This window comes from Podarcis melisellensis (genome assembly GCF_964234715.1).
Source record: "Podarcis melisellensis genome assembly, chromosome: 14".
Taxonomy (NCBI): Eukaryota; Metazoa; Chordata; class Lepidosauria; order Squamata; family Lacertidae; genus Podarcis; species Podarcis melisellensis.
Window position 1 is genome coordinate 44,938,954 of NC_138546.1, and position 17,183 is coordinate 44,956,136.

A 17,183-nucleotide genomic window follows, 5' to 3' on the forward strand; every position below is an offset into this window, starting at 1 on the left:
AGGTGTTTGGGATCCAGTGTACAACTGTATGTGCAGATCTGTTTTGCAAAGTCCTCGCAGGCTTTGTCCTCCTTGTGTCTTGTAACTCTTGTCTGTCTGTCTCTTTAGAATGACTCCTGGGGGAAGCAATATTCCTATGCGCTGTTCAAGGCTATGAGCCACATGCTGTGTATCGGCTATGGGCAGCAAGCCCCAGTGGGCATGTCCGACGTATGGCTCACTATGCTGAGCATGATTGTCGGGGCCACCTGCTATGCCATGTTCATCGGCCACGCCACAGCCCTCATCCAGTCTTTGGACTCCTCGCGTCGGCAGTATCAGGAGAAGGTAAGCTACTCTGCCTTGTGGACAGTTGCAGTGTGTGTGTGTGTGTGTGTGTTCAAACACCCAGCTTTACCCTACAAGCGAAGGAGCATTTGAGCAAGTTAGTTAAGGGTGCTGGGAATTGTTCTGTGATGGGTCAGCTACAGTTCCCAGAATTCGTGGGGGGAAGTCATGTGCTTTAATTGTGCTTTAAATGTAAGGTGTGTACACCCCCTTGGATACTAAGAAACACCTTTGTCATGTGCGATCCGCAGAATTTGATTGTGTACAAGCAAGAAAACACATGAAAACTGTACGGATGCATGCAGAAAAGCAGAATCATCATGCCAGCTCCTGTTCATATAAATTACACTAGCAAATTAGCCATTCCACTCTGATGGCTATTTGGCGGGGGGGGGGGGGTGTGGATACAATACTTTTTTTGTGTCTGTATTTTGTCCTCTGCTTTTTGGCTATGATTGCTTCATGCCACGATGTGTTGTTGAATAGGTACATTTTTAGGTCAGTCTGTGGGGCTTGGCTCTGAGTTGACTTTTTCTGAGTTTTGGTGTTGAGTTTGTTGTGATTTCCTATTTTGGGGGGCTGTGAGTTGGGGTGGGGGCTCTTTGCCGTTTGGTATAACTGGGCACTCTGTGACCGGTTGATTTTCCCCCTCTCACATATTCTGGGGAGGGACCTTTGTGCCGTGGTGCTCTGCATGCAGAAGGTCTCAGCTTCAACCCCTGGTATCTCCAGCTCAACAGGATAAAGTAGCAATTGGTGGGAAAGACCTCTCTCAGCCAGAGGCCCCTAAGAGCTACTGCCCATCAGAGTAGGCAACGGTAAGGAAGGTGGACAAATAATCACTCTCTCTCTGTGGATTGTAACTTCCTATATTCCCTATGCACCACCTACCTAGGTCCAAAATCATTATCTGCTGTTTAGTGGTTCATGCTTCCTTGTTCTCTGATAGGTTTTAAAAATAAAACTTGGTTGGCTCGTAATTTGTATCTATGAATAGCAGAGTTCAAAAGCTTAGAAGCTGGAGCTGCCTTGAGTTCCCCACCACCCATTTGGTCTCATTCAGACATTGCTAGGTAAAGGTAAAGGGACCCCTGACCATTAGGTCTAGTCGTGGCTGACTCTGGGGTTGCGGCGCTCATCTTGCTTTATTGGCCGAGGGAGCTGGCGTACAGCTTCCGGGTCATGTGGCCAGCATGACTAAGCCGCTTCTGGCGAACCAGAGCAGCGCATGGAAACACCCTTTACCTTCCTGCCAGAGCGGTACCTATCTATCTACTTGCACTTTGACGTGCTTTTGAACTGCTATAGGTTGGCAGGAGCAAGGACCGAGCAACGGGAGCTCACCCTGTCATGGGGATTCGAACCACCAACCTCCTGATCGGCAAGTCCTAGGCTCTGTGGTTTAACCCACAGCGCCACCCGCGTCCCTTCAAACATCACTAGCATTGCCTAAAATGAAATATAATTACACAGGAGTCTGTCAGAAGTGGTAGCTCGGTGACATCTAGAGGGCCAAGGATTCCCCATGCCTGCATTAGAGGAAGCCACCAGGAAAGATTCTGGGCCCAAGGGGTGCTTCCCCATCTGTCCCGCTGAACATCTTGGGGGACGAGACCGGCTAAGTGTGCCGTTTTCCAACACATTTACCACCTCCCCCCCCCCAGTGTGTTACTTCAGATCTGCGGGCAGAAACATGTCTTTTTAATTTTTGTGTTGCACCTGGAAGGAGTGATAAGTGGGTAGAAATAATTGACGATGGCAAGGACAAAAGCCAAATGTCTCTCTGTGTGTGACAAGAGATAGGGATGCACATATATATATTTTTAGCAGAACATGCTGGATCCAGGAGTGGAAGGGAAATTGCTGCTGGTGCTGTTCTACAAATGCTTGCACCAGAGAGGCCATGGTGCCATAGCCATTGGAGGCTGCTCCATTAGGGTGGGTGAGGCGCTTCTCCGTCAACCTCGGTCTGCACTCAGCCACCTGCCTGCCTTCTTACTTATTTTCATCCAGTTCAGGGGTAGCCCTGCCTGCCTGCCAGCCAGCTTCCTCTTCAGCCTCTGTGTTGTCCCTTGCAGAACTAGGCAAGCGAGATGAAGATGGGGGCAAAACCAAAATGAGTTGGCTCCACCTGTCACTGCCTCCTGCTCCACCTATTTGCGATGTTGTTGTTTTTTAGCATCAGTACAAGTGGTAGTGCAGTGTGTTTTCTGGAGGAAAAATGTTGCAGGTACAGGGAGATAACATTCTGAATACGGTGCAGGAGACACACAAGGAGATGATAGTGGTCTGACAGTTTACTGTAGATCAGACCCATGTGGTCCAGCATCCTGTTTTCACAGAGGCCAACCAGTTACCTGATCTAGGAAGCCAGCAAGCAGGACCTGTGTGTAATAGCACCACCTCATCCTGCTGTTTCCAGCAACTGGTATTCAGAAATATATATGTATCATGGCCAGTAGCCACTGGTAGCTTCTCCTCCAAGAATTTGTCCAATCCTCTTTTAAGGCCATCCAAGTTGATGGCCATGATTGCCCCTTGTAGAATTCCATAGTCTAACTGCATGCTGTGTGAAGTCCTTTCTTTTCTCTGTCCCGAATCTTCCAACCTTCAGTTCAATTAGAGTCCCTGAGAGGGATAAAAACTGGTATCTATCTGGTTTCTCCATAGAGCGTCCCCAGCACAATGTACACCATTTTGCAAGGCAAAATTATGTCCAATTCTTTGGGCTTCCTAGTTGCTAGGGCAAACTTAGCTTGTGTGTGTATCAAATATTTATTCCCCTCAGATACCAAATCTTCCTTCATTATTACAATTTTCTTTTTTTGCATTGATTTATTATAATAAACAGGGCACTGCCTTTCAACCATAGTTGCAGTTCAAGATGGCTTAGCAAAATTTCATTAAAAAACATTAAAACTATATGAATAGAACTGGAAGTCATGCCCATCAACAATGACATTAAGAGCAGCAGTTGAAATGTCAGCGGCAGATGAACTAACCAAACAAATCAACGTCCCCACTGAAATTTCATGAAAACAGGATAGGCTTTTCCTAGGATCACAGAAAAAGTCCTCTCTCCAGTAGTCATGCATTTGACCTCTGCAGGTGATGGTGCCTGAAGTGGTGTGTCAGATGTTCACCTCAGTTTACACAGGAGCAAGAGAACCTTCAGTTGCTCTGGTTCCAGCATGTTTAGGTCTTTTTAAAGATCAGAAGCAGCACTTTGCATTATGCCTGGAACCAAAGTGGGAGCGAATTTTACTTATTTTATTTATTCATTTCATAAGATTCATGCACCGCCTGTTTGTAGAAAACCTCAAAGTGGTTTACAAAATGACTAAAACAATACAGTGGTACCTCGGGTTACATACACTTCAGGTTACATACGCTTCAGGTTACAGACTCCGCTAACCCAGAAATAGTGCTTCAGGTTAAGAACTTTGCTTCAGGGTGAGAACAGAAATCGTGCTCCGGCGGCGTGGCAGCAGCGGGAGGCCCCATTAGCTAAAGTGGTGCTTCAGGTTAAGAACAGTTTCAGGTTAAGTATGGACCTCCGGAACGAATTAAGTACTTAACCCAAGGTACTACAGTACAATTATCTGGGTAATAAGGCTGCTTCCAGATGATCTGTTTACTGAGCATCTGGTCATGATTTGTTTACAAAACGTTCTGATTGTTCTGATGTTTGTGGGGAGGTTAGACAATGTTACATTGAGCAAAAGTTACCCTACACTTCCCAGCACATTTCTCTATCACTTTCCTTACAAATGTTTGGGGGAGAGTGGAAGGTGGGTTCCTTGCCCAAGAGCTAGAAGTCAACTGCAGTTGTTCAACCTGAGATTGCTGATAGTTGATTGAATCCCACCCCTGAATAGTGACCATTTGGGTGGGATACAACAAAGTTGTTTCATGTGTGGAGCAAAGTCTGTTCACACAACGGGACCTTTTCGTTATGTCACACACACCCCACCCCGTGCCCCCTAAATCTGCTTTGGAGGTTTGAGGGAAAGCCCAAATAAGTTTAGGAGGTGTACAGGAGGAGGGGAGAGGGGAAATGTCATGTTGCATAAACTGATCTCGTTATACACATGCATAGCCCACTTAACTTTACGTTGAATCCCACCCAGAGTGTCCTTAAGTAAAGGAAGAGCACTGTGAATAGGAAAAAGCTATGTGAATCATGGGATGCGGGTGGTGCTGTGGGTTAAACCACAGAGCCTAGGACTTGCTGATCAGAAGGTCAGCGGTTTGAATCCCCGTGACGGGGTGAGCTCCCGTTGCTCGGTCCCAGCTCCTGCCAACCTAGCAGTTCGAAAGCACGTCAAGTGCAAGTAGATAAATAGGTACCGCTCCAGCAGGAAGGTAGACGGCGTTTCCATGCGCTGCTCTGGTTCGCCAGAAGCGGCTTAGTCATGCTGGCCACATGACCTGGAAGCTGTACACTGGCTCCCTCGGCCAATAAAGCGAGATGAGCGCTGCAACCCCAGACTCGGTCACGACTGGACCTAATGGTCAGGGGTCCCTTTACCTTTACCTTATGTGAATCATATTAGGTGAGTGTTTCCTTAAAAGTTTGAACCAATTTTGAAGTCAGCTGTAGAGCTTGCCTTTCTGGCTTGATCCAGGTCAATAATGGTGATGGATGGATTCCTGGGCGACAGATCTCAAGGGAAGAGGAAGGAGGAGGAGGGTGGGTTTTAATGAAAAGCAAACACCTGAGAACAGGAACGTTATGCTAACAAAGCCCTGCATGGATCCAACCTCATTGTGTCAGGATATCTTTCAGGCATAAGCAGATCCATCGAACGGTGTCTCACGAGACGTATCTTTGGATGCGTTTCAAAGAAATGTTATTTCCCCAGGGTGTCTGAAGAAATATAGCCACCGAGAAGAGAGATTATTCAATTTCCTGTGGGAGACAATGGGGCAACGGATGGCCTACACCTAATGAATATTTACTTCCAGCCGGCCTTGCTAGAACTCTGAATAGCCTTGTTGGAAATGAGGACACTGGGTGATTTACAGTCCCAACCATTCAGTTTAGGAACATGTATGCATCCAAGGATATTTTAAGCAGAACAGTGTGGCTTCAAAAGGTTTGCAGCTGAGTGGACCAACCAGAGCTTTCCCCAACCAGGTGCACAGTAGATGTTTTGGATTACAACTCCATTTTGCAATGGCCAGCACCACCAGTGGTCAGGGATGGCAGGACTTTTGGTTCAACTGCATCTGGAGGGCACCAGACTGAGAAGGTCTGGTGCAGAACATCTGAAACAGAAAAAGAAGGGGTGTTAAAAAGTCATCTTTGCATCATCTTGTCCCTGCTGGAGACAGCAGTGATGGGTTGCCTGGGAGTTGTTCTCTAGAGCTAAAATGCACATTCAGAAAGATCACATGGTAAGCCCTTCCTTGACTGTGCTATTTCTTTATTTCTGCAAGTGGAAGGTCACATTGTGAACTTCTGCCCTCGTTTAAAAAACTGTAGACCAAAAGTATCTCAGGGAGGAGATTTCAAAACTAGCCATACCACTTGCTTCATGGAATGTCAAATTTTCTGTGTAAGCTGACTGGGGCTGATGGGAGTTGTAGTCTAAAAGATTTGGTGAAGGCTAGAGTAAATGAACTTCTTAAATGTGTGTTCTTCATCAAGCCATCTTATCTGACGCCCCATCCTATCCTCTCCATCTGCTGCCATAGCTGAGCTCTTCAGCTTTGGCCAAGAATGCAAGGCAGGACAATGAGCAAAATGTGTGATGCCCCTAGGGCAAGGCTAGCCTATGCAGTGCTCTCCAGATGTTGTTGGATTTCAGCTCCCATCAGTCCCAGTCAGCTTGGCTTATGGACAGGGTTGGTGGGAGTTAGAGTCCTGAGGTGTTTAGGACTCCAGCTCCATTGGCTAGCCTTGTCCCACTCTGGAGTGGGAAATATTGACAGAACTGTTCTGTCACCCTCATTTGAACATCTGCAGGAGACTGCCCTGTGTGTACAAGGAAGAGGCAACAGGAAGAATTATGGCATTTACCTGGTACAAGGTTCTGATACTGTCAAGTTTTTTCGATGTATTTTTTAAAGCTCTTTCTTTATCTATTCTCCGGAATCAAGTTCAGAGATGAAAACATGCCTTAACACTAGGGAGAGGTCAATCTATTGCTTTGGTTTATCTATTCCCCCCCTCTTTTTTCCAATCTTAAATTCAGTTTGTGATTGATTGATTGATTGATTGATTGATTGATTGATTTAAAACATCCTCATGAAAATCCATCAGTGTTTTAGTATGAATTTCTCCTAAGCCACACCTTTTTTTGCAAAGCAGCACTCCCCTAATATAAGGCATTTTTGTAGGCTGCTTTCACCTATATATGCATGTTTCTCCTCACTTTACCCTGGTGTGTGCATTTTTGTACACATGACTTGGCTGCAGAACTGCATTGCAAAATTCTCGGAAGTGCAAATTTCAAAAGATGGGCTGCCTTTCAGTTTCTGTCCTGTTTCTGAAAGTGTGAATTCGTAGGTTTGCTTTTATTTATTTATTTATTTTTAAATATTTTTATTAGTTTTTTACACATATTAATGACAATACAAAACAAACACAAACATCAAAAACAAACAACAAAAATTGACTTCCCCATGCCTTCCCTTCGCCACATCCTTGTTTTACCATTTTTCGAGCAACTCATCAATCAGTCTTTAGATAAGTCCCTTTTGAATTTCCTTAAGGTTTAAGATTTACAGCTGTAGTTCTTTGTTTCCTACCCCTTAACATCTTATCAGTCCACAATTTTACAGTAATTTTTTAGATATGTTTTAAATTTCCCCCAGTCCTCTTCCACTGTCTCTTTCCTCTGGTCACGGATTCTGCCGGTCATCTCTGCCAGTCCCATATATTCCATCACCTTCGATTGCCATTCTTCCAGAGTAGGTAATTCTTGCATCTTCCAATACTTTGCCAACAGGATTCTTGCTGCCGTGGTTGCATACATAAAGAATGGCTTATCCTTCTTTAATACCAATTGGCCGACCATGCCCAAGAGAAAAGCCTCCGGTTTCTTTACAAATGTCCACTTAAGGACTTTCTTAATTTCATTATAGATCATTTCCCAGTAGGCCTTAATCTTTGGGCAGGTCCACCAAAGATGGTAAAAGGTACCTTCAGCCTCATTACATTTCCAACATTTGTTATTGGGCAGATGGTAAATCTTTGCAAGTTTGACTGGGGTCATGTACCACCTATAGATCATTTTCATTATATTCTCTTTCAGGGCATTACATGCCGTAAATTTAACACCGGTGGTCCATAACTGTTCCCAGTCGTCAAACATAATGTCATGACCAATATCCTGTGCCCATTTAATCATAGCTGATTTCACTGTTTCATCCTGTGTATTCCATTTCAGCAGCAAATTATACATTTTAGATACGTTTTTAGTATTGGATTCTAACAATTCTGTTTCTAACTTTGACCTCTCCTTCTGAAAACCAAGTTTCCTGTCCTGCTTAAACATCTCATTTATCTGACGGTAATGTAACCAGTCTCGAACTTTATGCTTTAGCTTCTCAAAACTTTGTAGCTTCAGTCTTTCGCTATCATATTCTAGAATTTCACAGTACTTAGGCCAATTAGAGTCCATGTTAATTTTTTTCACTGCTTTCGCTTCCATTGGTGACAACCACCTAGGGGTTTTACTTTCCAATAAATCCTTGTATCTATTCCAAACATTATACAATGCTTTCCTGACAATATGGTTCTTAAAGCTTTTATACACCTTTACCTTGTCATACCACAAATATGCATGCCAACCAAAACTATTATCATATCCTTCCAGATCAAGAATGTCTGTGTCTTCAAGAAGTAGCCATTGCTTCAACCAGCAAAAGGCTGCTGATTCATAATAAAGTCTTAAGTCTGGCAGGGCAAAGCCCCCTCTATCTTTTGCATCGGTTAAGATCTTAAATTTTATTCTGGGCTTTTTGCCCTGCCAGACAAATTTAGAGATATCTTTCTGCCACCTCTTGAAACAGTCCATTTTGTCTAGAATCTGTAGCGTCTGAAATAAAAACAACATTCTTGGCAATACATTCATCTTAATAACAGCAATTCGGCCTAACAAGGAAAGTTTCAGCCTAGACCATATGTCTAAATCTTTCTTAACTTCTGTCCAACATTTTTCATAGTTGTCTTTAAATAAGTTCACATTTTTTGATGTCAGATTTACCCCCAGGTACTTAACCTTTTTTTCTATTTCCAACCCAGTTTCACTTTGAAACCTATCTTTCTCCTCTTTTGTTAGATTTTTTTCCAGCACCTTTGTTTTCTGTTTGTTCACTTTAAATCCTGCGACCTGGCCGAATATCTCCATTAATTCTAAAACTCTTTTGGTACTAGCTTCTGGCTGTTGCAAAGTTAGCACTAAATCATCTGCAAATGCCCTTAACTTATATTGTTTGGATCCGACCTGTATTCCTTTTACCAGCTGGTCCTTCCTAATCATGTTTAATAAAACCTCCAGGACCGATATAAACAGTAAAGGGGATATAGGACATCCCTGTCGTGTACCTTTCTCTATTGGTATCTCATCCATTACCACATTGTTCACAATTAATTTCGCTCTTTGTTCAGAATATATTGCACCTATACCGTTTTCAAACCCTTGACCTACCCCCATCCCATGGAGAGTCTTCTTCATAAATTTCCAAGAAATGTTGTCAAAGGCCTTCTCCGCGTCCACAAAGATCAGAACTGCCTTCCTATTAATGTCCACCTCTAGCATCTCCAAAATATCTATAATGTTCCTCACATTTTCTGACATATGTCTCCCTGGGAGAAAGCCTGTTTGGTTCTTATGAATCTCCTCCATCGAAACTCTCTTGAATCTTTTTGCTAAAACATCTGCAAAAATTTTATAATCCACATTCAAGAGTGATATAGGGCGGTAGTTTTTAACTTGATGTTTCTCAGTTTCTGTCTTCGGTATAAGTGAGATAAATGCGTCTTTCCACGATTCAGGAGCCTTTTTCCCCTCTAGTATCTGGTTGCATACTTCCTTCAATGGCTGTATTAGCCATTCTTTAAGATCTTTGTAGTATTTTGCAGTCAAACCATCTGGTCCTGGTGATTTCCCCAATTTCATATTCTGGATGGCACCCTCTATTTCTTGTTCTGTAATTTTTTCATTCAAAATCCTTTTATTTTGTTCTGAAATCTTTGATAGTCCATATTTTTTGACGAATTCTTCTATTTCTTGTTCATTTGTAGGCCCTTGTGCGTAAAGTTTTTTGAAGAAACTTTGAAAACAGTTGCTTATTTCATTTGGTTTATTGATAATTTTCCCATCTATTTCCAGGGATGTCACCGTATTTAACTTTTGCCTCTTTTTCAGTTGCCATGACAGCAGTTTCCCACATTTGTCTGCCGATTCAAATGTCCTTTGTCTCATTTGCTTTATCTTCCATTCTATTTCTTGATTCATCAATTCCATGTATTGCGTCTGATGGTACTTTATTTCTCTTAAAATCTCGTGAGACTTCGGTTTAGATCTCAGTTTCTTTTCTCCTTCCTTTATCTGGTTCAAAATCTTTTCCTTCTTCTCATTTTGTTTCTTCCTTTTTATAGAATTTTGCTGAATTAGGAATCCACGCATCACGGCCTTACTTGCGTCCCATACTATTCTTTTTTCCACCTCAGTTCTCAAATTTATCTCAAAGTAATCCTTCAATATTTTTTGGGCCTTATGATAAATTTCTTCATCTCTAAATAGGGTGTCATTCATTCTTCATCTGAAGGTTCCAGCCGTTGTTAATTTCATTTCCATCTTGACTGCATTATGGTCGGAGCAGGTTTTTGTGCAGATTTCTGTTTTTTTCACTCTTGGTGCCAGACTGCTAGAAATCCAAATTTGATCAATTCTAGTCCAGGTCATTTTTGCTTCCGAGAAGAAGGTTCCCTCTCTTTCCAGAGGGTTCCTAGTTCTCCAAATGTCAATCAAGTCCATGGTGTCAGTGAGTTCGAAAAAGGTCTTTGGTAGTCTCCCATCCTTGGATATTACTTGTCTTTGTGCCTTGTCCATGTTTGTGGAGACAACTCCGTTGAAATCTCCCATCATTATAATTTTAAAGTCCATAAAGTCCATTAAGGTCTCATGCAACTTCTTGAAAAACTCTGCCTTCCCCTCATTGGGTGCATAAACTCCAACAATTAAGATCTTTTCTCCTTGAATTTGAATTTCTACTGCCAGGTATCTTCCTTCATCATCTTTAAAGATCATTTTTGGTTCCCACTTTTCCTTGGCATAAATCACCACCCCTCTTTTCTTGACTTTGTCTGAGGAAACAAATTCCAGTCCTAATCTCTTATTTATCAAAAGTTTCCTGTGTATCCTGGCAATATGGGTTTCTTGCAAGCAAATTATATCTAGCTGTTCTTTCTTTAGTATGTGAAAAACTTGGTCTCTTTTTCGGGGATGGTTTAGACCATTGCAGTTCCAACTCAGAAGTTGCAGAGACATTTTTGTTATTGGGTATTTTTCCCACCCACTACTCCAAGTTCTTGTTCCTCGTCGGTCGGTGCTGGGTTCAATCCAAACGATAGGTTTGTAATATCCAGTGTTTCCCTCTCTACAGTTCCTTTCTGAAAGTCCTCACGGTTTCTCTCCAAAAAGTGTTCTTTGTCTTGAATTGTTTTTATTTTGATTTTTTTTCCCTTTGAAGTTGAAGGACAACCCTTGTGGGAATTCCCACCTGAATTGAATGTTGTTTTGTTTTAGTAAGTCGACTAGGTCTTTAAATTGTGTTCTGACCTCCAAAAAGTATCTAGGAATATCTTTGAAGATCTGTATTTGGGAATTTTTAATAATCAATGCCCTCTGGAAATGTAGGTTCAGTATTTTATCTCTTTCTTCCTTGGATCTGAGAGTTATTAAGCAATCCCTTGGCTTCTTACCTTGCTTTCTGCCAATCCGGAAGGCTGTAGTTATTGTAAAATCCTCTTCCTCTTCCCCCAACTCTTCACTCCAAGATTCTTGGAACTTGTCTGTAAGGAATTCCCCGAGCTTGTCCTCCTCCTCCTCAGGTACCAATCTCAATTTCAAATTCTTGCCTTTCCTCTCCAATTCCATGAGGGCCAGGGCTTCATCATGCTCGTGTACCTTCTTTGCAATAGGAACAAATTTCCCTTTGGTTTCCTCGGCCGTGGTCCTCGCGCTTTCGGCTATTTTCCTCGTCTCTGTACTTTCCTGAATTAAACGGTTTATAGAATCTGTATTAGTCGATATTATTGTCGTGTTCAAATCCAATCTTGTTGTCAATTCAGTCAGTTTCTTGGAGTTCTCTGTTGATTGCCTAGTAAGTGATTCTAAAGATTCATTTATCCTGAGTAGAGCCTGTGTCATTGAATCCATTGATACCGTTGTTGTTCTTTCCTGTGTTGCTGTTGCTCCTGTCAAGGAGCCTCTTTTCTTTTGAGCCTGAGCCTGTTTTGCTTTGGATCTTGTTGATATTTCATCCAGTGGGCCGCTCATATCTCAAGGTCGTTCCCACAGGAACAGTTGCAGTTGGAAAATCCCACTGTTTCTACCTCAATGCAGCAGTCTCTCTTTTAAGCCTCTAGAGGGAGTACATTGTATCCAGTACGAAGACAAAGAAACAGGGAAAGAAATAGCCATGCAAAGTTCCAAAAGCGAAAGTCCAAGTAAACTTTGTAGCAATTTAAAATGTTGCAAATTTTGTCCACTAAAGCCCTGTTATTTTATATCAGATAAATCTTACTTTGTATCCTCAGTCAAATTTGACAGCTCACTTCAGGCGCTCACTGTTCCGGCAGCCTGGCCAGAGGTATCGGCAGTGGAAGGTTTCCCGTTCAAAACTCCTTTCTTAAGCAGATAAAATTAAGTCAAATTTCTTCCCCCCCTCTCCTGCTCATTGGGGGGGGAGGTCCTCTTCCGATGTCAGGTTTAACAAAGTTAAAAAGCATAAAAACGTCCCTTTTAAGCACAGCTTACTCTTTTCGTTGCTCAGTCAATCATGCAGTTCCGGGGGGCAGACTTCCTTAATTTTTGCCTCTCCCGTTTTCAGCCAAATCTTCTTAAATTTTAAAGTCCCGTTCCCTTTGTTTGCTGTTCTTACTCACGGGTGTTGTTTCCAATCGGTAGTTTCAGGAAGGAATCGGCGCTCTCCGTCAATGGCGACGCGGCTTCGCTCCGTGAGCTGGGTTGCGATCCTCAGCACCGCGCTCACACCCGATGCTGCTCCGGAGCCTTTAAAAAGGCTCTTTCGCGATACCGGGGGGCGCAAAGGTGCCCACCGAATCTCCTTGTTCACAGGCTTCAGCGCCTGTGATTTTAGGGGTCCCCCGCTCGCCGTAGCGGGTCAGACCCGAACTCACGGAGCAGTCCTGCTTCGGAGCTCGAAGCAAGGACCGCCATTAACGCTGGCGCCGACCGGAAGTCCGTAGGTTTGCTTTTAAATGAAAATTCAATCAAATTGCTCCAACTACCACAGTCTTTTTAAGTAGCTAGCAATACCCTGTTATTGCCCCTAGTGCCCCGGTTTGGTATTTGGAAAGACAATGTTGTAGTTTTAGAGATGCCTGTAAAACGGCATCTAGGCAGCTGACAGGAGGCCATATTGCTTTTTCCTGAGAGAGGCACATCCAATACAGAGAACAATGTTAAGCATTGTGAGGTGCTCTTACAACAGAGAGCCATTAGTTGATAGCAGTGTAATTGATTTCCAGCCACTAAGAATGCAGGTGAACCATTTGACTTGGGCCATTAGTGGCAGCACTCATGAATATTCTCGACCATCTTAGCTGTGGGCGTCTCGAGACAAGAGGCAGCGAAGTTCCAGGAAACCCCATCAGCACCCACTCTGCCTCCTTGAATACATTAAGCCGTCCTCCCTGATCTTTGGCTTCATCAGGTGGTTATCATGCAAGGCATGCTAGAACAGGCCATCCCAGCAGCAAATGAGTGACACTCGTGTTTGCGGGAAACAGTGTAGAGGGATGGAGAAATGTGATTCCCTTTGCATTTAAAGCTGAATCTTTCAAATCTGCACTTTCTGAAACAATATGTGAGCTGAAACGCAGCCCCTTTGAAATTTGCACTCCAAAACTGGCAATGCATCTCTGCGGCCAAGTAAGGTGCACAAATACACATATGCAAGGCTTCGTGGAAAAGAAGATATTGCTAAAAATAACATACAAAAATGCGTTGGATTGGGAGAGATTGCTTGCGAAAATGTGTGCGCAGCAGCAGAAACCGCACATAAAAAAAGGGTCGATTAGGATAAATTCACACAAAATCGCTGGTGAATTTTCACAAGGAATTTTGCACCTGGAAGGCCACAGGTCCCCCATTGCTAAATCACAGCAAAGTTCATCAACTTGGTACCCTCCAGATCTCTTGACCTACAACTCCTGCATTCTCCTACTTTAGCCCCATTCCATGTAGTGATGTTTTGCTTTTGTGTTTGTTTGTTTGTTTGTTTGTTTGTTTGTTTGTTTGTTTGTTTTCTGGGATAGCAGTCAGAGGAGAGAATGGAGCAGCCTTTGAGGGATTCTGAGAATTTGCAAGGAACTCTTGAAGCACCCAGCTGATGGCAGCAATGGCAACTGCCAGGCCACTTGCCCATCACTAGTCCTGGTCCTGGTTGGGCAGCAGAAAGAGACAGTGCATTGCTATGTAGAACAGGGAGGGGAACCTGTGGCCTTCCAGGTATTGTTGGACTCCATGGCCTATCAATCCCAGTCAGCACCGCCGGTGTCACAGATTATGGGAGATGTAGTTCAGCAACCTCTGGAGGGCGCCAGGTGCAGGGTAAGTGCATACACAAATGCACAATTTTCACCTTCAAGTCCTCACACTCCCAATGCCACAGATTATTTTGTTAGGGCTGGGGTCTGACCTTGTGGTCTTCTTCACTAACAATCTATGACGTAACCAATTACCTAACCTCTAAGGAGGTGATCCTAAAGCAGGTGCCAAGAGCAAGCCTTTTAAAATTAAGTTGCCCAGTGCATTTGGAAGCAAGTTAATGTTTGACTGTCATTTACATTACATGCATGTTTCTTCTCACTTTACCCTGGTGTGTGCATTTTTGTACACATGATGACTTGGCTGCGGAACTACATTGCAAAATTCGAAGAAGGGCCAGATTTAGGTTTGATGAGGGCCTTAGCTACTGAAGGTAATGGGGCCCTTTATATGTCCAGCTGTCCTTTGTCAACAACAATTTGTCGCTGTTTTTGTGTTGAATACATGCTATATGGTAAATTATGGACCTAATAGGTATCTAAAGCCATTTGTAGACAGCAAAATATGTATTTTATCAAAGTACATCCAGTTTTTCCCCCCTTTAATATTTTTGGGAGCCCCCAAGAGAGTGGGGTCCTAAGCTATAGCTTGTTTAGCTTATACATAAATCTGGCACTGTGCACTATATAGAATTCCATGCAGATATATCCCTTAACCTTTATTTTTGGTTTCATTCATGATAGAAGTTTGGCTAAGGAGCACTTTGATTTAACACTTTTGCTGCCAGTCATTTTCCTTTCTGAACCCCCAACTGCTTTTCTCCAATGGGGGGGCATGTGTGAAGTCACAGGGTCCTGTATCTTTTGGGGGGGAGAAGCCCACCTCCTGGAAAAGATTAAGCTGCTCCTTCTTCTCCTTTCACTTGCAATGCCCTATTCAAGAACTTAGTGTCTGTGGCTGCTTCTGGAGTAGGGGAAGTTATGTTTGACCCTTCATTGCTGTAATTGAAGGGCTATGTTTGAAAGGAGACAGGTTGTTAGCTTGGGTTAGAGCAGCGGTTCTCAACCTGTGGGTCCCCAGATGTTGTTGGACTACAACTCCCATCATCCCTGAGCTCTGGCCTTGCTAGCTAGGGGTGATGGGAGTTGTAGTTCAACAACATCTGGGGACCCACAGGTTGAGAAGGGCTGGGTTAGAGCATCTGTTCTGCATGCAAACAGCCTCAGGTTGAATCCCCAGGTAGGGCTGGAGGAGATGCTGTGGCGATCACACAGGGTCCCCGGACGTTTCACCGTCTATTGATCCCTGTGCCACCACTTTATTTCTCGCTGCCACCACCCAGGCCCTACCTGGTACAATACTGAGTCCAGTCAGGTTTAAATTGGAACATAAACTTCTGTTTATTTATTGCAGTTTAACAAGCGTGCAGTTTCATAAACGGTATCGGTCAATTACAATCATGGGGTGCCTATCCAGACCTATAACTTCCGCTACCTGCTCTCACTCACTAAACCACCTCTCAGATATTTACTTGTCTTCCTAGCTCCTAACTGTTCCTGACTCAACTTATTTCGCTACACTAACTCAACCTACCCACAGACTCTATCCCAATTCACTCCCACTCCAACCAACCACCCAACTCCCAACGAATTTCCCTTTAGCCCCTCCCAGAGCTGGTTTTATAGTCCCTCTGACTCCACCCCCTGGGTCCTGATTGGGTAACCTTTTTAACTATTTCCCCTCCAGCACTCTCATATGTTAACGTCACAGATGCCTGGTTTGAAACCCTGGAGAGCTGCTGCCAGCCAGTGCAGAAAGCTCTACAGTAGATGTACCAACGGTATGACTCATTATAAGACAGCTTCCTATGTTCGTATGAAAGACAGATGGGTCTTTAAAATGCATGAAAATGCAACACTGAAAACACTGGTAAAGTTTAATCCAAGCCAGGATGTGTTATGCATTAGAATTCTTCTTTTTCAAGCTAGGGTTCAACCCTGGGCCATGGGATGTGGTAATAAGCTACATCCATTCTAATGAGTCTTTTCTGGGTAATGCTCTTAATTAGTCATACAGAGATCTGTTCTGCAAGTGTGCCCTTGGGCATGTGCAAAGTGCCTCTCCGCACCACTGTGCAATTATAACTAGCCTCCACATAGCTGAGAAGAGGTGTTCTGAGGTCATGACTTCCAGGCAGATTTGTGATTTGCCTTGGCTTTTTAGATATCCTGCACTGCACAGAGGCCTCATTCCAGGGCAGGAAATGATGGCGCGGGGGGACACGAAACAGGTCCACGGGGTGCATGTCTTCTCATGTGCTACATTTTCAAGTATGCAATTTAATAATTGTGCATTGTTCCATGGGTCTAATAAATACTTATTTTATTAACAAGCTCAAAACTCTGTGTGGCTTCCCACCGGCATTCCCCAACATCTCCACCGTTAACAGATCAGAAAGAATGCATTCGACATGTGTCCTTCCCAACTAAGCGAATATATTCTAGAAAGTCAAGAGAAGGGCTGTGGGCAGATTTGTCCCCAAAATGGGTTTTAGTTTTAGCTCAATGAAGGGAAGAAAATTCAAGATGATGTCCAACCTTAGGTGTTCTCTTCTTGTCTGTAAAGAAGAGGTGTCTCGTCCCCTCGCTTCCTTTGGGGATTTCTTAGTTCAGAGAAAAGCCAAGTAAGAGTTTAGAAAACTATGCCTGGCATGGAGAAAGTGGAAAGGTAAAAGTTTTTTATCCTTCCTCTTTCAGAAGAACTAGTGGACACTGAACAAAATGAATGTTGGAAGACTCGGGGCAGAGAAATGCAGCGCATAGTTGGACTATGGAATTTGCTTCTTCAAGAGGCAATGGTGGCCACCAATTTGGATGGTATCAAAAGAGGATTAGGCAAATTTTTGAAGGATAAAGCTATCCATGGCTAGTAGCTATGATGACAATGTTCCAGCTTCATCAGTGGTTGGCATTGTTCCTCTTGAATACCAGTTGCTGAAAACAGAGTACTGTTGCTCTCAGATCCTGCTTGCTGATCTACCGTATTTTTTGCTCTATAAGACTCACTTTTTCCCTCCTAAAAAGTAAAGGGAAATGTGTATGCGTC

At 43.4% G+C, this 17,183-nt stretch overlaps 1 protein-coding gene across 2 annotated transcripts in view; it reads left to right on the forward strand.

The window, feature by feature from the left end:
* Positions 1 to 17,183, forward strand: part of HCN4 (hyperpolarization activated cyclic nucleotide gated potassium channel 4) — a 137,602-nt gene that overhangs the window by 106,043 nt on the left and 14,376 nt on the right. The window contains exon 4 of one of the 2 annotated variants that reach the window (XM_081887610.1): positions 109 to 327. The exons of the other annotated variant lie outside the window; for it this stretch is intronic. Coding sequence (XP_081743736.1) covers positions 109 to 327 — 219 coding nt within the window. The remainder of the gene's footprint in view (positions 1 to 108; positions 328 to 17,183) is intronic. 2 annotated transcript variants of the gene reach the window in all.